Here is a 23,663-nt window from a genome sequence, read left to right on the forward strand (position 1 = left end):
TTGTCCTCGTCTTCCATTGTAATTTTAAAAGATCTGAAAGAACCCGAAGTTATCGCACGCTTTAATAAAGTCATATATATTATCCAGTGAACGTTTGGAATTATTTATAGAGATGGACATAATAACATCCCACGCATGTGTCCATACATAACATATCCCAGGCAGCACATGTTAGCCTAATATATGTTTCTTAGACGTATCTAATGTCTAAGAAACATAAAGTACCATTTAAGAAAAGGTTTCAATAGAAACCGTTTTTAGACCTCAATTTTAAAAACGTATTTTTCACCTTTCCACAGAAACGAAAAATGTGTTTTATTAAATTGATTTGAAATTATATAATTAATATAGAAAAAATAGTAATTTCTACTTACTTTGCGAGTATTCATTATTTTTACATCATACGTTTCAATGTACTCGATTATGGAACAAGAGACAAAAATCAACACAAGCGGGTGCGATTCCCACCTCTGATTCACCAAGCGACCGATAGATGGCCAGGCCAGACGTGACGTTCTCGCAAGTAACATTTGTTATCACCTTATAAATAACCATCCGGAAAACCGATCCAATACTCTTTTCTTCTTCTTTTCTTATGAAACTTTTAAGATCACTGTTACTTGAAGTGATATTTCAAAAGAGTGAGATTCCACTACACGAAATTTAGAGAGTAATTCATAAAATATAAAAATCTAGTTTTTTACAAAAATGTGACTTAACTCTGTCTATCTTTGAGGCACTGATATATATAGAATTGATAAATATTTTTCTGATGGTTTCTGAAACGTTTTTTTACCGAAAAAGAAACGTTTCTCCTAAATAAACGTTACGGCAAAACGTTTATGAAAGGGTTTTGAAACCAATGTGGCTGCCTGGGATACATGTGTACACTATACATTTTCTTCAAACAATGATGTGTATTTTATTCAATATTTCGAGGCTTTGTTATTTAGTTCGAATATTACAAGTATTTTAAACAAAACAATTAACATGTCTATAAAGTACTTATACATACAGAAAATAAAAGAAACTATATATGTATATTTACTAATATTTTATCATTGTGATAAATCATAATGTATATTGAAAGAGTAATTAAAAAAAGAATATTTTTAATCCTGAAAATCCGTAGTTGTGGTATATTCATTTGTCGTTTCCGTTTCCGGTTTTTCGTTTGCGCAATGCTGAATCGATAAAATGTTGTACAAAGCACGTGGGAAGGCAGGAGTCGGCCCAAGAATGTGCAGGCAAATATTGTACTTCTCTAGCAAGTACATCCACTTCAGTTCATTACGTTCTTCCACCGTCATTGCCTGCAGTAATCACGTACGTCGTATTTAATGAACGCAACAATTAATTTTATTAATTATACATGAGCATTGTATGAACACCTTACAATTTTAATTATAATCTTATTTTCATTACTTTTTATATAATCATTTATTCGTTTATGATAAATATAGAATAAAAAGCTTTCGAACGTCGCATGAATATAACTTGAACATGATTGACATTGATGTGAATGGAATACCTGAAATTCATCGACTGTGCAACCCAAGACGCGCTCCGCGACGTCACCGATCAAACGACAACCGATGAGATATCCCGTGTCATCCTTCAAATTGACTTTTACATTAAACTTTACGGTGTTCGACGGTGCACGCATTCCGTTACCCGACGGGCAACTCAGATTCATACACGAATCTTGCACGTCAGCGACGATCCTTTTACACAGGGCACTGAAAAAAGGGAGAACGGAAGTAAACTTACTGCCAATTCTCTACTTATTAAATAATTAAATAAATATATATAATATTTTGAAGGGAGCGTACCATTTTATAGATACCACAGTTTTGAGCGGACCGTCGAGATTGATCTCGATCACCGAAGCCTTCACGATCGTTGCGAATTGCAATCTCTCGTCCTCCGCGAGCGCTTTCTTTTGCAACTTCTCCGTGACTTGCTGTATCGTCATTACGGTTGTGACGGTATCCGCTGTCAAAGCGTAAAATGTTAATTGTGCCAATGTTCTAATTTTAATATTAAAATATTTCTTACAATATGCGAAGTAATTAATTTTATATATATTTAATATTTATTTTTATTTTAAATTTCGACGTATAAGTCGATGGCTTGCGATTCTCACGGTTTGGTACGGCGAACGGATCGCTGCATATGGTATCAGATTCATGATGTTGCACCGCGCTTTTAACGCTCGTGGCTTGCGGTACGTCTGGATTCTCCGTGATCAGCGTTCGTTTCGCTGTGTATAACAAAAAAAACGATATTGTAATCAAGTGCGCCGATTTCTCGAAGAGATCAGCGCAGTTATGCAGCAAAAACATACATATGCTCAACGCCGTTTTCTTCTTGTACTCGTCGTACGCGATACGGGCGTCCACTAAGAACAGTACCGTCTGTTTCGCTTCCCAAAGCGCGGATCTCTCGACCCAATCCTTGTCCCACAGTACCAGCGACACCGTGTTTTGCGTCGATCCATCCGTGACTTCGAAGCTGCGACACGTTAAAGCGCGTCCGTCCCGGGTTATAACGTTGCGCACGTCTGCGACCTGCAACGAGTACAATCGATCGACGAGTCAACCGATCAGTCAGTAAACAATTAATTGAATCTCTTACCCAGCAAACACAAAATATAACTATTATATAACACAGAAGTAACACGTAATATAACAACTGTTATATGTTATTAATGTTGAGGTTGCATAATTTACTTTGTAACTGCAATATAAAACTGTAACTGCGTTATAAAACTGTTATATTGCTCTGTTATACATTGGTTATAATAATATAACAGTAATATAACTGAAATATGCGATATTATATAACTGTAATATTTGCATATTATGTCTATGTTACATATCATTTTTAACATTCAGATGTCGAGTTGTCCGGTGGATGGCTTCGTTTCTCGCACGCAAAATATAATACAAAATATATACAGGGTGTCCCGGGTTTTAACCGACAAACTGCGGGAGCATATTCTACTAGTGGAAATAAGAAAAAATTCTTATATCGAGTTTGCTTAGAAATGCTTTATTACAAAGTTATAAACCAATATTGAAAAGAAATATCAGATAAGTAACAACGGAACATAGTGTAGAATTTGGAAGGTCGAAGATGTTTATGTTACGTGTATTCACATGTATTCACGTTCACTATGTTGAAACGATTCAGTATGATTGTTACTTTCACAACAGTAGCCGTTAGATTTCAATCGTCGTGTCAACTAGCAATTACTATCAGAATGCCAAAAGTGTTTTCAAATGAGGAATGCACCGATATTCATTTCGTGTACGGATTCTGTGACGGAAGTGCACGAGCTGCCGTACGAGAGTATCAACGTAGATTTCCTAACAGGAGAGTACCAGATAGATTTAAAGCAACGAATTACTAATTCAGTTACTGAGATGCAACAAAATTTTCAGGAATGTCGTACCGTAACAAATTCTGTACTACGTCGATGTCTAGCTTGTATCGATGTGCAAGGACAACATTTTGAAACGCGTCACTAAATCATTGCGTAGATAATTTATATTTTTGTGAAAAAATCCGTTGTTACTTATCTCATATTTCTTTTCAATATTGGTTTATAACTTTGTAATGAAGCATTTCTAAGCAAACTCGATATAAGAATTTTTTCTTATTTCCACTAGTAGAATATGCTCCCGCAGTTTGTCGGTTAAAACCCGGGACACCCTGTATAGGAACGGTGATCACGGCAGGGCACAACTTGTGTCGTAAGTCCATTTCTACGATGAAGTGGTACATTTTTGAACGAATATAAATAAGAGGAAAGTACGAACTTGTACATAACGTTTAGGAAAATAAATTAAACGTGCACCTGTAGTTGTAGAGAGAGGAAGAAAGAATAAATAATATACAGGGTGTTTCCTAAGTAAGTAGACAAACTTAAGGAAGATATTCCTTGGCTTATTTTAAGAAGAAAAGGTCACATAAACATATGTCCTAAACTGCTTTGTTTTCCAAAAAAAAGTATCTGTCATTGTAAATACGTCTTGCTTGACGAGCGTTTCCATTAGCAAGACCGTACACGAAATGCATATCTGCCATTTCGGCGTTTGTGTAATTTACCATAATTAATAAAATTACTAAACTTAATAGGAACTAATAAAGTTTGCGTCAAAGATAACGTGATAGCAGTGATGCCGGATAGCGTGCTTTTGCAGTACGAGTCAACAGCGGTGGGGATGGAGCGGGGATGGTCTCGCGGCGGCCGCGCGGCGCAGTCTGAAACGAGTGTTCGCTTGCGGCGCCGCGAGACCATCCCCACTCCATCCCCACTCCATCCCCATCGCTGTTGACTCGTACTGCAAAAGCACGCTATCCGAAAAGTGAACGAAAACAGTGATGTACTTTTTTTGGAAAACAAAGCAGTTTAGGACATATGTTTATATGACCTTTTCTTCTTAAAATAAGCCAAGGAATATCCTCCTTAAGTTTGTCTACTTACTTAGGAAACACCCTGTATATTCCATTTATATAACATTTAAATAACATTTTAGTAACACGTTATATTACTGTTATATTACTGCAATTTCGTTTGAGTGGGAAATTACAACTAACATGTACGTTACATGTAACGAACATGTTATATTGCGTGTTACATTCTGTTATATTATGGCAATATCATTGTTATATGACTGTGTTTGCTGGGTGTCTTATTACTTCGGGAAACGATACAGATCCGGTACGTTAATTATTTGTCGTGACTTACGAACGTGACGACGACCAGAAGATCCACAAAGCGATCGCACAGGGCCTCGATATTGTCCAGAATGGCTTTCAAGCTTTTCGCAAAGGTAACGCTTTTAACCGGTCGCGTCAGTAAGCTAACATATTGTTGACGAGTGGGTGCGTCGTGGCATTGTATGACGGCCGCACCCTCGTTCACGATCAGGGAGTAAGGGCTGGACGTTGACGGTACGAATCGTTCATCCTTGTCGTGCGGCTGGCGCTTCGCAATTTTCGCGCTTATCACTTCCACTGTAACGCAAATATTCTTCGCAAAAATGATCGATATTTCTTACAAATGCGTTTTCTTTTCCATTCGCGAGAAAATTAACGTATAATTTATTAATGTTACGCATATAATTATTGAGAATATTAATTCTAGTAGTTTAAAGTTGATTAAAATAATTTATGGTATCAATTATAGAAATTATAGTAACGGTAATATTAATTAATTCGCTTCTGTACGTAATTGCATGTAGAATAATTAATTATCGGTGAGGAATATTTATGCACCTACGGATCCGATGGTAAATGTGGACGACAATTTCTTTACGAATTCCGTACTGCCCCATACCGTCACGTTAATAAAGTCCTCATCGGAATCGCGCAAGGTAAACGCCCACACGCTACGTTCACCTTTATGAACTGCAAATCAATAAATAATCATGAAGAAGAAGAACAAAGTTATTTCGCTTTTCTCTTTATTTCGAGCGAAAAATTAAAGCAACAAATTAAAAAAATGAGATTCAACAAAGAAATAATAATTAATATACAGTTCTTCATTGATTAACTTGACAATTGTCTTGACATGTAATATGACACGAAATCCTTCTCGAGAGATAAATGTTTTCGCGAGTCAGCTCCTTTTTATACTTTCGAATCAACCGAGTAGTTTAAATAAAAAAGTACAAATGCGAGATAACAACCCAGATAGCCAAGTCTGCCGAAAGCAGATGATGCTAACCATCTGCTATCAACTATTGCCAGCCAAAAGACAACAAATTTGATACAGAAGTTGTTATTAACGATTAATTCGACGAATTGGTGCCAGAAATGTAACGGAGCTTGCTCACAAAATCTAAGAACAGATTGGCGGCAGAAACCGAGCAGAATCCGCAAACATGGCTCGAAGTCGGATTGTCGACAGAAACCGAGCAAGATCTGCGCGCGCGGAATCTAACGGCAGACTGGCAGCAGAAACCGAACAGGATTTGCAGCTTTTGACGGTATTCAAATTGACACGGCTATGAATATGTGTTTTCGCTCCGCACCGCCATGCGGTGCACGCGTCGAGTTCTTACTCGATGTTAAGATTTAGCCCAACAGTTATATAAGTTAATACACGCGCCTTGGCACGACAATATTAATTTTTCTGAAAATTTTTGCACTTGCGGCACAGAGGCTCCCATGGACAACGTCCACGTAGTGCACGCACGCCACGAGCAATCCGAAGTTCGAAAGCAAGATTCGGACTTCGGGTTAGAATAAATTAACAATAAGAGAGAGATTATGCAACGAACTGTCAGAAAGACGCATCAAGCCAAATGTACTTTAATTTAACAAACAAGTGCGTTCTTTTAACACATGGTAATATAAAATGCCAATTTATAGCGTGTTAAAAGTAAACACGTGCTTTAATATATCGTGAATATGAACGGCCAAAAGCTGCAGATTCTGTTCGGTCCCTGCCGTCAATCTGCCGTCAGATGTTAACAGACCCCGCTCGGTTTCTGCCGCCGATCTGCCGTCAGAGTCCGTTAGCAGGCTCTGCTGGCGGATCACTATCCTAATGCGGACACAACGGACGCCAATTTGCCATCAACTTCTGCAGTAATCCGTTGCCAATCTGCTGGCAGATCGCACACATTTTGCTTACTGGGATAAGAGAATACGTACACTTCGTTCGAGTAGCATCGAACGTCCTGACGTTCGCGCTACTTATGATCACGCCGATCACGAAGGTGTTCTGCGTTCCGTCCTGTAACGATTTTATCTCCTGTCTATACAAAAAGGACATGTTTCTCGCAGCGTACGTTTGTCAAGTCAGCGATCGACGAGTCTCGATAAAGAACTCTAATAAATTCTTGGGATGATACTCGCGTGACACTTGCGCGGAAGATTCGAAATCACGAGTCGAATTCTCGCTGCTGCCAACGATCGCGCGATTTCTGCGCAATTCACTCGCTCCGAACTCTGCCGGATTCCCGACCAATGGGAAACGGTCCTTTCCTAGGGACACGAGCGTCGTCAGCCAATGAGCGTTAAGGCCTGTGTCCAAGAACTTTGTCAAAGTTCTAGTTTCGAGAAATGTGTAGCCAATGAACTTACAGTTTTTACATAAAAGCTGCATGCTGATTGGCTACACATTTCTCGGACCTAGAACTTTGATCGTGGACACAAGGCTTTACTCGCGGTGGGACGCTGCATTGCGATCGCGATCCGAAACGCAGGATAGTGGCGATCCTGACTCCAATGACACTCGCGACTCATCGCCGTGCTCACCGAGTTTAGCGACGTTGAGGGACACGGGGGGTGGGATTTGTCGAGTACGATTGATGAGTCGGGACGCCTGAGATTCTACAAAGGTTGCAAGGGAAAAGGACGATCGAACGACCTCGTCATGGCCGATAACGAGCAGAAGGCGTTGCAACTGGTCGCGGAGGCCGAAAGAAAGCTGTCGTCATCGAAGGGCTTCTTCGGCGCTCTATTCGGGTAAGCTGATCGATTTATCACTTGAACTCGCCCGATCGCGAACGGATAAATCCCGCTTCTCTCAGTCTTGTGTCGCGCGGTCGTGCCCGCTCGATCGCGAGTTCCAAAGTGCACGGTGCTTCGACGATCGATGGTACTGCGCATTATTCGGCTCACGTCGTCTAAAAAATAACAGGTCGCGATTCTGCATGTGTGTATATGCCGTACGTTGATGCGTAACATCTGTGTACGGTATTATTGTTTGACACGTACAACCGAGGTTTTGTCCAAGACGTTTCTCAGCGTGTTGGTTTTCTCTTAAATATATTTTCTCCGGTATATTTTGCGTATTTTTATCCGTCGCGATATTCTCTTGCGAATAGTAATCATAGTTGCAACGCATTTCCTTACATTGACGAGTCACGCTTTCATTGGTTTTGCATAGACTGCAACTGATAATGTGCAGTATCACGAGATAATGACGTCTGCTTACCTAAATATCACCGTTAAATTAGTTAGTCAAATGGTTAACTTTACAGGAGTTCATCAAAAGTCGAGGAAGCGGTAGAATGTTATCAACGGGCAGCAAATATGTTCAAAATGGCAAAGAAATGGAGTTCGGCAGGGAAAGCGTTTTACGATGCTGCTGATTTACACGCAAAGGCGGGTAGTCGTCATGACGCAGCTAACAATTATGTGGATGCTGCCAATTGCTTCAAAAAGTCTGATACAAATGGTACGACAGTGACTCTACGGACAGCGAAATTTTAATCAAATTGTTGTTTATTTGCTAAACAAAATGATACGATAAATTTAACGTGCTCGATGGTTCCTTTTCTTGCAGAGGCGATTAGTTGCTTGTTAAAAGCCATCGAGATTTATACTGACATGGGTCGCTTTACAATGGCGGCAAAGCATCACCAAAGCATAGCCGAGATCTATGAGAGCGAAGCGGTCGATTTGGAACGCGCGGTGCATCATTATGAACAAGCAGCGGATTACTTCCGCGGTGAAGAAAGCAATTCCTCCGCGAACAAGTGTCTACTTAAAGTTGCGCAATACGCCGCGCAACTTGAGAATTACGATAAAGCCATTCAGATTTATGAACAGGTAAAGGGCTCGAAATTCCTGCAGTAATAAATTATTAAAATTTCCGCAAATCTAAGCTGAGATGACTCGAATACAAATTTGTTTTCGATTTGTTTTGCAGGTTGCCTCCACGTCATTAGAAAGTTCTTTACTAAAGTACAGCGCCAAGGAATACTTCTTCCGCGCTGCGTTGTGTCACTTGTGCGTGGATTCGTTGAACGCTCAATACGCGATCGAACGTTATCAGGAGCAGTATCCTGCTTTTCAAGATTCCAGAGAGTATAAACTAATAAAAGTGGGTGTTCACGCTTACTTCCACGCTTAAGTTTAACTTTCTTTCATTCGATAAATGTTGATAAACCTGTTTATATAATGTCGTTTGATAATTTGTGTACATCCACAGGCGCTGATAGAACACTTGGAGGAGCAAAACCTCGAGGGTTACACAGAAGTGGTGAAGGAGTACGATTCGATTTCAAGATTGGATCAGTGGTATACAACAGTATTATTACGTATAAAAAAGCAAATTAGCGATAATTCGGATCTGCGCTGATCAGTTGTTTCTCGTCTGCGCTATTTTCTGGCAACGATATTATTATTCCAACTTCGTGTATACTCCTTTTTAAGTCGTGTCCTGCTTTTAGCGGAAACTAAAGTAGTTTTCATTTTTTATATCCGGATATAAATTGCTCATGTAATTGCCCCTCGTGCTTTCAATCGATTTTCGTTATTTATCTGCAGATCCCTTTAAGTCGTTTTGTTATCTATCGAAATCATAAAACGTGATTATACAAGGAATGTGAGAGACGATTACTTCGAACATTACAGCCTCATAGTTATATTTTTTATTACGCAAAATACGCAGTCCTACTATTAGGTACTTTGGCGAGTATTATATTTTTGTTTTTGTTAGAAAGTAATTGTTAGTAAGTCTAGAAAACTCTTACCTTGTGCTTACCTTATTTATATATATATATATATATATATATATATATATATCATTCTTCTGTAAATGCTTGCTATCTAAAAATTAATTCGATCATGATCCTTTAGGTTCGAATTTCAAATAGTATATCATGTTGATCAATATCTTATTCAATTTTTTCACCTTTGGCTGACTTGTAACAAACAAGCAAATACTGTATATTATTTGAATGTATATAATTTACATTTAACAGAGGATGACTTTCCTTTATTTCTTTATAAAAACATAACTACTAATATATTTCATTTTTAAAAAATTATGAGGAGTTATTCTATTATGAAGCACGACTTCGTCATTTGTTATCCTTGTATTGCACTGTTGCTGTTAAGGTAACGAATATAATAATGTACATTTATTTGGTAAATTTTTCAATCTTAGTTTATTTTGTTTCTACCGTGTTTGTTTCCATCTAGTCCATCCTTCTCTATCTTTTGCGTTGTTCGTTTTATTCGAAAATATGGCTGCTACTATTTAGGTTTACAGTTTGTCGTTTGAATTAACTCGTATGCCAGCGCGTACATTATACATATTCCTTCCCAATATTAAACTGACGATACACACATTGCTATAGCCATTACAGAATGTTTTTCGCAATAATATTAGTGTCTAATCTAATTAGTACGTATCGCCTATGGACAAGTGTACTCTTGCAAAACTATTAAAAGGAAACAAATAGGGAACACGATCGCGAAGTGCATTTATAGATGGAATAATGATCGGATGTAGGGTTTTCTACATTCTCTTTCCATGTTCTGTAATTCGTTTTTATGGTTCATTCATCGTGAGCGATATAACGTAGCCGTAATTTCACGACACATTGTACGAGTCACCTGATTTGATTTAACTTATGGAGGATTGATACGATAGATGCAAAACGTAACTATGAATGTTAGGGAACTCGAATGAATTAATGCCATAGCAGTTGCAGGGTACACATAAGCATAAATCTATAATTTAGCGAACGTAATGCTCGAAATTCATTTGACGACGATCGTATTGAGAATCTTTGCATTTTATATAAGAGCAGGTATATTGGTACGTTTCAAGGATATACAATATATAATATAAAAAAATAAATAAAATTCCGCTGTTAACTAGGAGTAGTAAGAACTATTTGCATGCACATGAATAATGAAACATGCACTAGCGTAAGCATATGTATACTCATTAAAGAAGAGGGAGAGGACACGTATAATAAAACTTTCAGACTCTACACACATGGCGTACGTTGTTTTCCGGAAGAAGCGTGCGAGGGAAAATCATGCAGATTATATGAAATCTTTGTATAGTCCTAATATAAGGATTTACATGATAAGCATTTTAGTAGTTGTTTTAATTATGATGTTTCGCAGAATGTGTCTACTGTTATCATTGCTAACAATAATTCATTTTATTTCTAGCTTACAGTGATCAACGCATTTGAGTTGTACATTTACCATGTTTTGCCTAAAACATTGTGCACTGTTCACACAGGATTTAACGATGTCGATGTGATCGCTTCATTGCGCGCGTATTCGTGCGATTTGTATACATCAGGCACGCTTATAAAAATAACATTAATTGTGCGTGGCATCGACATTTATATCGTTATATCCTGTACAGTCGACAATCATATGCTTCTACATAAATTTGATATTTCTTAAAGAAGGGCACTACGTATTGTTTAATGTCTGTCTAACTTTATTTACTCTAGAATAATACACATTAACAAAATGTTAGAAAAATGAAATTCCGATTTGTTTTGTGTGATACTGGCATGATTTATTGTTATACATAACAGATCTTTAACAAAGGATTTATTCTATTTCATATATATATTGTATGATGAATTGTTTCTTTTTGTTATGTATTTAAATATGTATATGTGGATATATATATACTAATATTTTTTGTCTGCCAGTTCTATAATTTAATAAGATAATGTTACACACACAACAGAATATATACAATTTACATACAAACGCAATTGTAACAAGACAAACTCTTGTGTTTCTTATATAAGATTTTAATTTTCTACTTATATACATTTTGTTTATTTTTTGTCCTTTGTATATTTGATTGTTATAGATGAGTAAGTATTAACAAGTTAAATTTTAATTTTACCATTTGATTGTGTAATAACTGCTGTTAGTATTTATTATGCATTTCACATTAAAAAATAAATATATGTAACCACTTTTTACATTTTCTTTGACATAATAAACATGTCAAGAATTACATGAAACTTTATTAGAAGTTAATGTACTTAATAAAAATTATATAGAGATTATTATTAAAAGTCCATTTATAGAATAATTTTAAATATGTTTGCGATTCTAATCTTATATGTTCGAATAACTAATATATTATTTTAGGTACATAATAATAGTTATCTCTAAATAAATATATCATAAATGTAACATTAATTTATTTAATTTTGAAAATTTCTAATAAATTTTACTAAATTTTAGAAAATTTTATATACAAACACGATTTATTGAACAAGGCATTAATTAAAGCATGCGAAATTAATTAAAAGAAAAAATTTTTATTAGTGTCATCCATGAATATACAATGTAAATATATAACAAGCAAAAATGTGAATTTAAAGCTAATAATTCAAAAACATTTCAAAATCAGAATTTGTTTATATATTTTTGTTACTAAACAGAAAATCTCAAATCTGGTATCCACCAATCAGTTTCAATTACAGCAAGATGCTCGATCAGCTGGTGTGTTAATACAACGGATGATCTGCAGATGTCGTTTGATATAACCCTAAAATTCAAAGTTTAAACGCGAGGGAAATGTCAGTTGACGAGCAACATAAAGCATACAGTGATTGATACTTCTCTGTAAGAAGTTGTAAGAATTTTGTTGTAATTTTCCGTTTTTATATTGCTTTGGAAAACTGTTCGAATAGTTACAGATTAATGTTAACAAGAAAGGAGTAAATAATTAGTAAGAATCCTTAGTGATTTGATCTTGAGCGATATTGTGAATACTGATAAGTGTGTGAGAAAATACAGATTTCGTTTACTAAACTTCTAAACCTGAAATCAATTTACAAAAAGTGGTATGCATAATTTAATTAATTTATTAGTTTACTGATTCTCATTGATAAATAAATAATTCGTATATTACATGTTAATTTTATTTTCAGTGAGATATATAAATATTGTATAATATACTATTTTACTTACTATTGTTTATAATGACCAGTGTAAAAATGTTTAAAATGCCAACTACATCTGAGGCGAATGAAGTTATACAAAGTACAGTTCATAAAATGGTGGAACGTGTCAACAACAGAGGCAAAAGGTCACATAGATTAGTATCCTTATATTGAGTATCATCAAACGTAAATCTGATTTAAGAAGCATTATGTATATTGGATGAGTATCTTCATAAATATTGCCAAGTTTTTATGCATTTCATTTGTATGAAATTAAACAGATATCAGTGGAGTTTAGACGATTTTGAAATTGGATCGCCTCTAGGAAGGGGAAAATTTGGACGTGTATATTTAGCTAGAGAAAAAACTACACAATACATGGTTGCCCTAAAGACACTGTATAAAGTTGAATTGGTAAAGGGGCGTGTGGAGAAGCAAGTAATGCGAGAAATTGAGATACAGACACATTTAAGGTATATACAGCATCTTTTGAAAGGTATTTTATTATTTTTTTGGGAGGTAATTAAATATTATCTCTCGTGCATATTTTGTAGACATCCACATATTCTTCAATTGTTAACATATTTTCACGACAATAAGAGAATCTATCTAGTGTTGGAATTTGCCGCGAGAGGTGAATTGTATAAGGAACTGAAACGTCAACCGAATGAAAGATTTAACGAACACTTGTAAGTACTTGTACAAATTGTCGTATATGTTATATTGCATATTGTAGCATTTATAATGCTATTTATATAAATTATTGAACGCTTAAAATCTGCTTTTAGGTCCGCTAAGTATACTTACCAGGTGGCTGACGCTTTGGAATATTGTCACAAAAACAATGTGATTCACAGAGATATAAAGCCGGAGAACTTATTGCTTACATATAACGGAGATATAAAGCTCGCAGATTTTGGATGGTCTGTGCACGCACCATCCAATAAGTAAGTACAAAGATAAACTGATTTAATAACTGATATTTTATATAATTTCTATATATTAACAGCTTGTTACAAGAAATAATAATAATTATTAATTATTACCTTAATGTTGATTGCGTTTGGATTTGGAAAATCAGATTCATGGTACACGTTAATCTTTCAGGCGGGACACATTGTGTGGAACGTTAGATTATCTACCACCAGAAATGGTAATGGGACAATCTTATGACATCTATGTTGACCATTGGTGCCTGGGAATTCTCTGTTACGAGTTCCTCACGGGACAGCCACCCTTCTTAAGCGGATCCACGCAAGAAACTTACGCGAAGATAAGAGCTATAAATATACAGTGGCCAGAACAGATTAAACCTGGCGCCAAAGATCTTATATCCAAGGTAACATTTATGCTGTACGTATAAAACATATATATATATATATAATAAAAATCACTAATTTATCGATTTATTTTTACACAGCTGATCAAAAAGAAGAGCTCAGAGCGAATTTCCATGGCCGCGGTTAAGAGACATCCCTGGATATTAGAGCACAAAACTTTGCCTAAACCACAAGCTTAAGCTAAGCAGGGACAACATTATTTCTCGTTCATTTTATATTTTATGTATTTAATGCTGATGCTTTTATTATAATTCCATAAATACAGTATCAAAGTATCAATTACACTTTTTACGGCCATTTTAAGTTGATACCGGTAACGTCCAACGCAATGATATCTACTTCAGTGTTTAAAAAGTTGCGCAAACTCGGCTTGGTCCTGCCAAAGTCACCGTGCACGAACTCCTTCACGTATGTGCCCGCTTGCGTCTTGACATCGAGAACAAAAAACGTATCTGCGCTTTCGGCAGCGGTGTGCAGCAGTTCCTCCAGCTCGTGTCGCTTCGCCCAACGCGCGCGCATCTCGTAAACTACGCGCGTTCGCGGACTCAGTGGTCGCCTGTGAAGCACTCTCACCGGTGTCCTCTGCACGATTTTAACGTCTTTTAATTTGTTCAGATTTTCCAGTCGCGGCAAACTGTCGCTGCTCACGCCTCGACAGACGCATAGCGCCCGGTAAAACTTTGTTTTAACATTCTCGCCTTCCTTGAGCTTTTTCAAGTCGAACCTGGAAATATGCGTGCGCATTTAGTACATGTTCGATTAGTACAATTTCTTTATTCGATCGCAATATTTTAAAGATCTGATAAATTATTAGTCTGGCAACGTACTTCGAGAGAATCTTCAAGCCTGACGTTATTTTGACCTGTTTAGTCGATTGATTGATTGTAGTAGCTAGACACGTCAGAAGTTCGCCCGTGATGTTCGTCATGCGAGGATTCAACAGCTCGGCCGCGAACGGTCGGCCGTCATACACGTTCCTGACATCGACGTCTTCCCTTCCCGACGATAAAAATTTTATAGCTGTGCAAACATAAACAGCGTAGCATTATTGAAAATGCAAAAACGACAACGTGAGTAAGCATAGTCGGAACGCACATTCTGCCTTTACTGCCTCCGCGATAGGATTACACAGCAGATCCTGCACCGACGTCTCCACTTTCTTCTCACCGTTCACGAACCACGGTGTCTGACTGAGTTCTCTCGAGAGTTTGTTGTAGCGTCCTGAAATTCTAAAGTTGTACAAGAGATTTCTTGTCGCGTTCCGGCGCTCATGAATAATAATCGCGTCGCTTTAGTCGCGTCTCGATACCTCCTATGAAAATACTGCTGTGAGAACACAGAACAGTGTCCACGCGAACGAACGTTCTCGATGCGATTTGCGAAAGCGCGAAACGTTGCCTGAGTTGCTCGTCCGTCATCTCGCTCAGCAGAGTCTCGATATTCTTCCTGCTGAACTTATTATCATTGTGCTTGCTCCTCCTCTGTTTATTACTGCATCCTTTGTGCTTGTCCATTCTAGAAGTGGAAGCAAGAGATCAGTGGAACTTTCTTCGGATGCGCTTATAACAGGAACGCAATTTTCCCTCACCTAAATATTCTTTTTAAATATTGTTATTACCCGGTTTCGTTTCTCTCAAATGACTTAAATTTTTTTTAATGCTTACAGTTCGTTAAATATCGTCTTATCGTCGTCGTGCTCTAAGAAGACTTCAACGAGAAAAGGTGATGGCATCGATAGATCCGCACGCTTTCTTATAGCTTGCTCAAGTTTTGGGATCGTAAACAACTTCCAGACATCTTTGACATTTTGTAGCTTTGTTCTAAGAACACTTACGATAGATTCGTCAATATTCGTCTCTTTGGACATATAAGCGTACAATATGTGTTCTCTGAGCCTTATCGATACAGGAATAGTTAGTGCACACGTGAAAGTTCCACAGTCGTAATCGTTTTGCTCTACCTTGTCCGCAATCTGTAATACATAACAAGAATGTAATTAAGTGATTTATGAAAAAGTGATAGCAAATAAAATGTGCACGGGGATTTATATCCATTGCTAATATTTGACATACTTTTGCGATTACAGTTTCCTGTATCTTATCTTGAAGGATTCCCAAGCACACAACACAAGGCGTTTCTTGTTCAGAAGAAATATTATCTGATACATCCGTGTGATCTGCCTATAATAAATACAGAGAAGCATGAACCTTTCTCTCAATTAATTAAAAATAATCTAATAAAAAATTAATACAGTTTAGCTGATATGTTGGTTGATATTAATGTTATTACATAATTTACACATAAATTGCAAAACATTTTTACTCCAAATTACATAAATTAAAGTAATTATGATATTACAAACTTGCTCATTATTATAAAAATTTATGTTAATATTACTTTTACTTTTTTTTCTATATTAATAAGACTTACACGTGCTGCAAATTCGGAAAAATTGCATTGTGTTGTACGGCATCCCATAAAGCGCAAACGGCATCTCAAACAACAGCCATGCGATTTCAAAAAACGGAGAACCGTCTCCTCTTCCTTCGTAGAAATAATATTCATCTTTACATCAAACACTCAAGTCACGATCAATGTTATGAGTTGAAACGCTCGAAACGCTTCCTCAGACATATAACCTGCAAAAATGCTTCATGATCAAACCGCATAACCTAAAAATGTCATTCGTCGCGTCTCAAGAATAATGGCTGTAGCTATTAGCACTACAAATGCATCAAAACACTTCTATCCAAAAACTACCCTTCTTTTTGAAAACAGAAAAAGGATTGCTGCGCACAATATACTGTATAGCGATATAATTCCTAGCATCACTGAAGCAGTTTTTTTTTATAAAACAGCGAGTAAAGTCAATTGTAGCAGATACCCATGTACAACCTTTTAGCGGAACCAATAACGCCTCCACTGATCATCAAAAATTTATGCATCGATACTCCAAGAGTTTCTAGATCCCATTCGCAGTCACACTTGGAGTTACATTTTTATATAGTTTATTATATACTTAGAACAGTTACATATGTTCAGACTATTTCAAAAAAGAAAACGTGGAACTGTGTATTCTATTACATAATTACGTTTTATTACTATTATGACTATATTTACATTCATTTGGCATCCTTTTTGCTAAAACCTTCTTTTAAAACTATTTATCTTTTTTTTAAACTATCTGAATCTGATGGAAAACGTAACAAAATTGATGGTATAAACAACTGCGTAAGTGAAAGTTGGAAGACTCACTTAGCGAAAATTGAAGATCGAGTATACATTGAACGTATTCAGCGTGTGTTGAAGCACATATCAGTTTTGACATTCTAACAGACGTCGCATATTTGCAATCTTGTTGTGTAATTCCCTTGGCAGACATTGAAAGCTAGGACCTGTTCTACCCGAGGTTAACAATATATCCGTTCGTAATGGCGTAACCATAGTGTCCTTAAAACTGACAAATCAATTTCATAAATCACATCAAATATTTTTTTTAAACGGCATAACGAATTAATATTTTTCATACTTGTGTGATATTTCCTTGAGATTCATATATCGCATATAAACATTATGCGTGTATGGGTTCACATACTTGAAAGAGTGTACAGCCATACTGTAAACGACTTTGGGCTCTATGTATGCAAACGCATTAAATATTAATACATCACCATAAGGTATTGCGATTAATTTCGATTGGATATGATCCAAATCATCTAATACAAGGTCTATCTCGTACACTCCTGTCTCCCGTTGCTTCCAACTTGAAGGAATATGGACCAACCTTTTATTTTGCTGCCTGTAAATAACCGACGTAAATTAACAAAGTTGTTAAATAGCAACATTTACGCAAGGTGATTCAAACAATTTCATATATATTACTGTTCTGGAATATCAGATTTAGAGGACACACGAAATCCAGATTCCGCTAACAGAACAAGCAGCAAAGCAACAAAATAATCATGATGAGTAGCTTTTTCGTCCAATTGTTCTAATATCGCTTTCAGTGATAACGCTAGTTCAGAAAACGTACTGTCTTCTGCCAATATCGGCTCAGATATGTCAACCACTCTGTTCGGGACGCGTAGCACTTCCATTCTTCATGAAATCCGATGACAACTGGGTGACAACATGACAGACTACAGAGTAAAATAATTCGGCGCTCATAATTTAGGCATGTCCACTTTTATCTCTATTACCGGACGTCCTGTGCATAGATACAGTGTGAAAAAACTCTAGAGGTAATTCAAATTTCTCATGCTGCATTTGCAATGATGCTCCAAACGCTTGAAAATATTTTTCTTTCCTCTTTTCTGTTTGAAAGACGAAAAAGGATAGAGTATTCCGAAGCATTCGAAACGCTAACTGGATTGCAATTTCACTCCGTTTTAAACTGCCAACTGTCAACTTCATTCTCTGCTATAGCGATGATATACGGACGCTATATTTTCTATTTCTTTTACTATGATTTTCCTCTCTTCTTTCCTTTTTCTTCAATACCTGAATATGCATATATGCGTACATAAGCTTATCCTGGTCTGTTCTTTATAGCTGCACCACTGATGGCGCAATAAGTTGGAGCGAGGAAAAATACAGGGTGTCCCGGGTTTTAACCGACAAACTGCGGGAGCATATTCTACTAGTGGAAATAAGAAAAAATTCTTATATCGAGTTTGCTTAGAAATGCTTTATTACAAAGTTATGAACCAATATTGAAAAGAAATATCAGATAAGTAACAACGGAACATGGTGTAGAATTTGGAAGGTCGAAGACGTTTATGTTACGTGTATTCACATGTATTCGTGTTCACTATGTTGAAACGATTCAGTATGATTGTTACTTTCACAACAGTAGCCGTTAGATTTCAATCGTCGTGTCAACTAGCAATTACTATCAGAATGCCAAAAGTGTTTTCAAATGAGGAATGCACCGATATTCATTTCGTGTACGGATTCTGTGACGGAAGTGCACGAGCTGCCGTACGAGACTATCGACGTAGATTTCCTAACAGGAGAGTACCAGATAGATTTAAAGCAACGAATTACTAATTCAGTTACTGAGATGCAACAAAATTTTCAGGAATGTCGTACCGTAACAAATTCTGTACTACGTCGATGTCTAGCTTGTATCGATGTGCAAGGACAACATTTTGAAACGCGTCACTAAATCATTGCGTAGATAATTTTTATTTTTGTGAAAAAATCCGTTGTTACTTATCTGATATTTCTTTTCAATATTGGTTCATAACTTTGTAATAAAGCATTTCTAAGCAAACTCGATATAAGAATTTTTTCTTATTTCCACTAGTAGAATATTCTCCCGCAGTTTGTCGGTTAAAACCCGGGACACCCTGTACACTTGTCTCACGTGAGGTTTGTTCTTTCTCGCTGCACTTCTTCTAGTGCATAATAAGTTAGAGTGAAACAAATATACTTTTTCTTTCACTCTACCTTATTGCACCAGTCCAGCAGTGCAGCTATAAAGAACAGACCAGCCGTGTCGAGTATAAAAAAATGTGACATGGCGCAGCTAAGAGACCTGCCGCGTCCCAAGGAATAGTTAAAATAAACGTCTGCGAAGGAGGGGGAGGAGGAAGCTCGTAGTATCATACACATTTCGTGACGTTGATCGTGCGAATAGCGATGTGTTCCTTGAATGATAATTAATTTTACGATGAACCAACACGTGTTCGAGAAGCAAAGCGTTTCCCGAAACGTCACGGAAAGCGTCTTAACTTAACCTATTTCTACCTTCAGAGGAATCTCAGGTGAGTTTATTCAATTCGATGTGTAGCGCGTACGTGTCCAGTAATTGTCATCAAGAAGTTATTATCTATTATGCCATAAACTTTTACATCGAAATTCGTCCCTTTCTTGTACATATTGTCGTGGCGTTATCTTCTCTTGTATATAATTTGCAACGATTATGCAAGACTGAAATGAAATGAGCGACATGTACGACGTGTCAAATTAAAATACCGTTAAACATAATGTGCTGCATATCTTTCTAAATGTGTACAAAAAAATGTTCGATCATTTCTTTAATTACATTTGTAGCGTGTAATACTATAAATTGTGTTTTTAAGGAATATTGATTTTTACTTCATATCTTTTACATATTACATATTTCTTACTGCAAATTTCTCTAACAATTCTTACTGGCAAGTTTTTTGCTCGAGCTCTAACATATGAAAATTTAGTGTAGAAACAAGTTTTAATTTTGTTATTATATTGTGACAAGAAATCATTCTTTCCAATTAATTACTAGGATATGTAGCTTTTATTACATTTCTTTTCGACATTAAGTAACAATAATATTATTTTCAGCATTATACATGAAAAATATGATGTCCAACGGTGTTCAGGCTTCAAATGAACAACTTAATCATAACTCGATGGCAAATAATGTGCACCATTCAACTTCCACATCGTCGTCAGCCTTGAATTCTCCACTTATGAAGCTGTCTTCGTATTTTTTGGCAGTTCGGCCATGGTCGTTGAGTGCATCGCTCATGCCAACGCTTCTTGGATCGGCGCTCGCGTACCGACTGACAGGCCTAGCAAGTTTCAATTGGGTATCCCTGGTGCTCACCGTGTTCACAGTGCTTTGTGTACATGGTGCTGGTAACGTAGTCAACACCTATTTTGACTATATCAAGGGTGTTGATAGCCGGCAGAAGAGTGACGATAGAATATTAGTGGATCATTTGTTGTCCAAGGATGAATTGGTTTCATTGGGGGCTTTTTTATATGCAGTCGGCTGCTTAGGATTCGTTCTGTTAACGTTTATCTCACCTGCTAAGATGGAGCATTTGGCTTTCATTTACTTCGGAGGCCTGTCCTCGTCTTTTCTTTACACGGGAGGCATAGGGTTGAAATATATTGCTCTAGGCGATGTACTTATATTAGTTATATTCGGTCCAATCTCGGTCCTGTTTGCGTTCATGGCGCAGACTGGTCATATCAAATTAGGAATAATATATTATGCAATACCGCTCGCATTAAATACCGAGGCTATCTTGCATAGCAACAACACGAGAGATATGGAGAGCGATAGACGTGCAGGAATCGTAACATTAGCGATTCTGATAGGTCATACTGCGTCTCATGTTTTGTATGCTTTTTTACTTTTTACACCTTATATAATTATTGTCGTATTGGCATTAAGATATTCCATATTATTTTTATTGCCAGTTATCACTCTGCCGTATGCCTTTAAGATAGAAAAGGAATTTCGCAACCCGTATAAAATTCAAGATGTGCCTAAACGAACAGCTAGGTTAAACATGTATCTAAGTATTTTGTACGTTGTTGCTTGCTTGCTTGTGGGCTCGCTTCCTTACCAGTAAATCATTATAAAACTGTTACATTAACCACGGATTACTCTATTTGATAATTTACTGATGTTTTGCTCAAGAAAATTTTATCGAGATTTGTAATTACAATAGCAATCGATACATATCTGCTATACAGCAGTATGTATGTTCGCAAATTCACCAATTATCAATCATTATTGTCTTTTTCTCCATAAGAGTAATTCAGGGTTGATATACTTAACAAGGTCAGAATTCATACATACTGGCAGCTGTTGTTAGCTGAATAAATTTTGTAATTACATTGGAGTTTCTCGACCGTTACGAATAATGTGATTAATTTGGAATTATATATTTAGCACAAAGAAAGGACTGTTATCTATTAAAAATGTTTATGTCATACTTGCCTCAAGTACAAATCGATCTCTATGATTTTAAATGTTTGACACGAAATTAAATATCCGTGAAATGCAGCTCGAATATTATGTTAAATCGCATTATATTATTACACACAACGCAATAATGCAGTAACTAAAGTGTAACACAAAAAAGAAAAAGTGAGAGAGAAAGAGATATATAAAAATTAAGACTTTAAAATCGGAAAGACAGCAGTGTAGTTTTTTCCTTTCCTCTATTTTCAGTATCATTAATATAATATTAAGTTAATGAGTCCTTTATGAGTCTGCTCCAGAACTAAATTATTCAAAACAAAAACAAAATTTGATATCTTGATTTGATTTGATGGAATAAATATATGAATATAATTTGCGTATTTTTTATAGTTTTCATAATAAAATACGCAATTGTTTTATTATACTATTATTTAATCTATATTCTATATACAGGGTATCCCATGATGAAAAGAGCTACTGGGATCAATGGATGCATTCAAGAATATTTCTGTGAATGATTTATAACTATGCTCAGTGAGTACTTTTCACTTACTGTACGTCTGACAGTTGCATAATGGACGAAGTCTCCTGAACACATTCAATTTAGCAGAAAACTTTTCCTAAACATGAATCAAATTCACAATTTACAAGTTTCACAGTTACAAACGTTTAAAGCTAAAATTAGTTACAATTTTATTGAAATTCATGTTTATCGTTTTCTATTTAAATTGATTCCACGCTCTTTTAGTATGTACTATTTGTTATGAGGTATCCTGTACATTATTTATATGTTTTTTATGTTGCAATCTACGTGCATAACTTGTAAGTTTAACACAGTGACGCTATATAATTATTGGATGCATACAAATACATATGACGTAATATATTTTATACTGATATAACATACTTTATTTTCACGAAAACAATGTTCAACATAACAAGTTTATTATTAAATAAATTATTAAATAAATTTTTTATTTTTAATGTCGTTCAAGTATTCAAGTATTAGTGACCACTAATGACACTACATGATAGCATAATTCTGTGTAGCCTTTAGGCATATTATAAAACAGTTATAATTTAATGTTTATTTATATAAGCGATAAGATATAAAAGATTTTTACGGTTGTGTAATATTTATTTTCTTAGAGAATTCGAATACATATAGAAATAAATTGAAAATAGCGGTATTATGTGAGAATATAGTTCTTCTACTTCTACCTGTAAATCGTAACTAAGTTAATTATGTTAAACTATAAAAAAACTATGTATCTTCTGCGTACACATAGCAAAATGAAAATTTTGGAAAATAAGAAATTTACTAAATTAATTTAAACACTCGTTTTGATGACTAGAAATTCTCACACGGAATCTTTTTATGAGAAAAACAATGTCATGTCATAATCTATGTTATATTCTATATATGTATATATATATATAGTATTAAATTTTTTTGTATTGTAGCATTAATTGATCTCAATTCATTGATAAATATACATACAATCTAATTAATTAATATGAATGTCATCCTATGTTATATCTCTCTTTGGCGCTGTATATTTGCACTATTTTATCATATCTATGTGCAATTATGTCGCGATGTGTGCAATGTATATCAAAGAAAGATATAGGGAAAGAAAAAAAGATTCAATGTGACTAATGTAATTAATAAGTAACTTTTATAATATATTTTATTGTACTAATCATTTCTCAGAATGTTTTTTATTTCTAGAATATTCTCTCTTGCTAGTTTTTCTTTAAAAACTTAACTGTGGACGTACAATATCAAAATGACAATATCTTTAGAATTGTAGAGAAATTAAAATTTCCAAAATGTTACAGCTCTATGGATTGCATATTGTATAACAATTGCATTAAAAATAATAGACTAATGGCCATAACACTTACGCTCTTACAAAACATAAA

General features: G+C 35.7%; 6 protein-coding genes across 7 annotated transcripts; 3 read left to right on the plus strand and 3 right to left on the minus strand.

Annotated features, from left to right (window-relative positions):
* Positions 1 to 897: 897 nt before the first annotated feature.
* Positions 898 to 6,895, minus strand: LOC105279570 (meiosis-specific with OB domain-containing protein). Its single transcript, XM_026972143.1, has 8 exons — positions 6,670 to 6,895; positions 5,287 to 5,418; positions 4,757 to 5,025; positions 2,348 to 2,570; positions 2,147 to 2,263; positions 1,833 to 1,995; positions 1,532 to 1,739; positions 898 to 1,313 (listed from the first exon to the last, which is right to left on the minus strand). Exons 1-8 carry the CDS (start codon positions 6,788 to 6,790, stop codon positions 1,113 to 1,115), a joined length of 1,434 nt encoding a protein of 477 aa, XP_026827944.1. The 5' UTR covers positions 6,791 to 6,895; the 3' UTR covers positions 898 to 1,112.
* Positions 6,896 to 7,236: 341 nt separating this feature from the next.
* Positions 7,237 to 11,710, plus strand: LOC105279504 (alpha-soluble NSF attachment protein). The gene is made up of 5 exons (XM_011339330.3): positions 7,237 to 7,485; positions 8,004 to 8,200; positions 8,309 to 8,574; positions 8,675 to 8,848; positions 8,957 to 11,710. The coding sequence occupies exons 1-5, from the start codon at positions 7,394 to 7,396 to the stop codon at positions 9,104 to 9,106; spliced, it is 879 nt and encodes a 292-aa protein (XP_011337632.1). The 5' UTR covers positions 7,237 to 7,393; the 3' UTR covers positions 9,107 to 11,710.
* A 492-nt stretch (positions 11,711 to 12,202) lies between these two features.
* On the plus strand, positions 12,203 to 14,316 carry LOC105279501 (aurora kinase B). Of its 2 annotated transcripts, none has more exons than XM_011339327.3 (7): positions 12,203 to 12,593; positions 12,681 to 12,838; positions 12,974 to 13,165; positions 13,247 to 13,381; positions 13,481 to 13,639; positions 13,800 to 14,045; positions 14,113 to 14,314. In XM_011339327.3, exons 2-7 carry the CDS (start codon positions 12,732 to 12,734, stop codon positions 14,114 to 14,116), a joined length of 843 nt encoding a protein of 280 aa, XP_011337629.1. In that variant the 5' UTR covers positions 12,203 to 12,593; positions 12,681 to 12,731; the 3' UTR covers positions 14,117 to 14,314. The 2 variants fall into 2 exon arrangements, with proteins under 2 accessions (XP_011337629.1, XP_011337628.1); XM_011339326.3 differs by having other exon boundaries at positions 12,208 to 12,593; positions 13,800 to 14,031; positions 14,113 to 14,316.
* Positions 14,243 to 17,069, minus strand: LOC105279502 (putative tRNA pseudouridine synthase Pus10). The gene is made up of 8 exons (XM_026972142.1): positions 16,928 to 17,069; positions 16,463 to 16,671; positions 16,105 to 16,212; positions 15,697 to 16,004; positions 15,342 to 15,547; positions 15,128 to 15,253; positions 14,860 to 15,052; positions 14,243 to 14,756 (listed from the first exon to the last, which is right to left on the minus strand). Exons 2-8 carry the CDS (start codon positions 16,595 to 16,597, stop codon positions 14,321 to 14,323), a joined length of 1,512 nt encoding a protein of 503 aa, XP_026827943.1. The 5' UTR covers positions 16,598 to 16,671; positions 16,928 to 17,069; the 3' UTR covers positions 14,243 to 14,320.
* Positions 17,070 to 17,105: 36 nt separating this feature from the next.
* On the minus strand, positions 17,106 to 18,556 carry LOC113562513. Its single transcript, XM_026972144.1, has 3 exons — positions 17,915 to 18,556; positions 17,562 to 17,831; positions 17,106 to 17,489 (listed from the first exon to the last, which is right to left on the minus strand). Exons 1-3 carry the CDS (start codon positions 18,127 to 18,129, stop codon positions 17,348 to 17,350), a joined length of 627 nt encoding a protein of 208 aa, XP_026827945.1. The 5' UTR covers positions 18,130 to 18,556; the 3' UTR covers positions 17,106 to 17,347.
* An 888-nt stretch (positions 18,557 to 19,444) lies between these two features.
* Positions 19,445 to 23,031, plus strand: LOC105279500 (ubiA prenyltransferase domain-containing protein 1 homolog). The gene is made up of 2 exons (XM_011339325.3): positions 19,445 to 19,800; positions 20,360 to 23,031. The coding sequence occupies exon 2, from the start codon at positions 20,368 to 20,370 to the stop codon at positions 21,379 to 21,381; it is 1,014 nt and encodes a 337-aa protein (XP_011337627.1). The 5' UTR covers positions 19,445 to 19,800; positions 20,360 to 20,367; the 3' UTR covers positions 21,382 to 23,031.
* The last annotated feature ends 632 nt before the right edge of the window (positions 23,032 to 23,663 follow it).

Source organism: Ooceraea biroi, chromosome 9 (genome assembly GCF_003672135.1).
Source record: "Ooceraea biroi isolate clonal line C1 chromosome 9, Obir_v5.4, whole genome shotgun sequence".
In the NCBI taxonomy this organism is placed as follows: Eukaryota; Metazoa; Arthropoda; class Insecta; order Hymenoptera; family Formicidae; genus Ooceraea; species Ooceraea biroi.

What these genes read in the sequence shown, in the direction of transcription:
- LOC105279570 (XM_026972143.1), bottom strand. Translation starts at nt 6,790, where the DNA reads ATGTCCTTTTTGTATAGACAGGAGATAAAATCGTTACAGGACGGAACG. An exon ending in ATTTACCATCGGATCCGTAG is followed by an intron (nt 5,026 to 5,286) that starts GTGCATAAATAT and finishes TTTGCGTTACAG; the next exon opens with TGGAAGTGATAAGCGCGAAA. An exon ending in GCACAGTCGATGAATTTCAG is followed by an intron (nt 1,314 to 1,531) that starts GTATTCCATTCA and finishes TGATTACTGCAG; the next exon opens with GCAATGACGGTGGAAGAACG.
- LOC105279500 (XM_011339325.3), top strand. Translation starts at nt 20,368, where the DNA reads ATGAAAAATATGATGTCCAACGGTGTTCAGGCTTCAAATGAACAACTT.
- LOC105279501 (XM_011339326.3), top strand. Translation starts at nt 12,732, where the DNA reads ATGACCAGTGTAAAAATGTTTAAAATGCCAACTACATCTGAGGCGAAT. An exon ending in GAGATACAGACACATTTAAG is followed by an intron (nt 13,166 to 13,246) that starts GTATATACAGCA and finishes CATATTTTGTAG; the next exon opens with ACATCCACATATTCTTCAAT. An exon ending in GTGCACGCACCATCCAATAA is followed by an intron (nt 13,640 to 13,799) that starts GTAAGTACAAAG and finishes TTAATCTTTCAG; the next exon opens with GCGGGACACATTGTGTGGAA.
- LOC105279502 (XM_026972142.1), bottom strand. Translation starts at nt 16,597, where the DNA reads ATGAATATTATTTCTACGAAGGAAGAGGAGACGGTTCTCCGTTTTTTG. An exon ending in AAGACGATATTTAACGAACT is followed by an intron (nt 15,548 to 15,696) that starts GTAAGCATTAAA and finishes TTCCACTTCTAG; the next exon opens with AATGGACAAGCACAAAGGAT. An exon ending in GGCTTGAAGATTCTCTCGAA is followed by an intron (nt 14,757 to 14,859) that starts GTACGTTGCCAG and finishes GCATATTTCCAG; the next exon opens with GTTCGACTTGAAAAAGCTCA.
- LOC113562513 (XM_026972144.1), bottom strand. Translation starts at nt 18,129, where the DNA reads ATGGAAGTGCTACGCGTCCCGAACAGAGTGGTTGACATATCTGAGCCG. An exon ending in AAATCTGATATTCCAGAACA is followed by an intron (nt 17,832 to 17,914) that starts GTAATATATATG and finishes GGTTATTTACAG; the next exon opens with GCAGCAAAATAAAAGGTTGG. An exon ending in CTCAAGGAAATATCACACAA is followed by an intron (nt 17,490 to 17,561) that starts GTATGAAAAATA and finishes TTGATTTGTCAG; the next exon opens with TTTTAAGGACACTATGGTTA.
- LOC105279504 (XM_011339330.3), top strand. Translation starts at nt 7,394, where the DNA reads ATGGCCGATAACGAGCAGAAGGCGTTGCAACTGGTCGCGGAGGCCGAA. An exon ending in TTCTTCGGCGCTCTATTCGG is followed by an intron (nt 7,486 to 8,003) that starts GTAAGCTGATCG and finishes TTAACTTTACAG; the next exon opens with GAGTTCATCAAAAGTCGAGG. An exon ending in CCATTCAGATTTATGAACAG is followed by an intron (nt 8,575 to 8,674) that starts GTAAAGGGCTCG and finishes TTTGTTTTGCAG; the next exon opens with GTTGCCTCCACGTCATTAGA.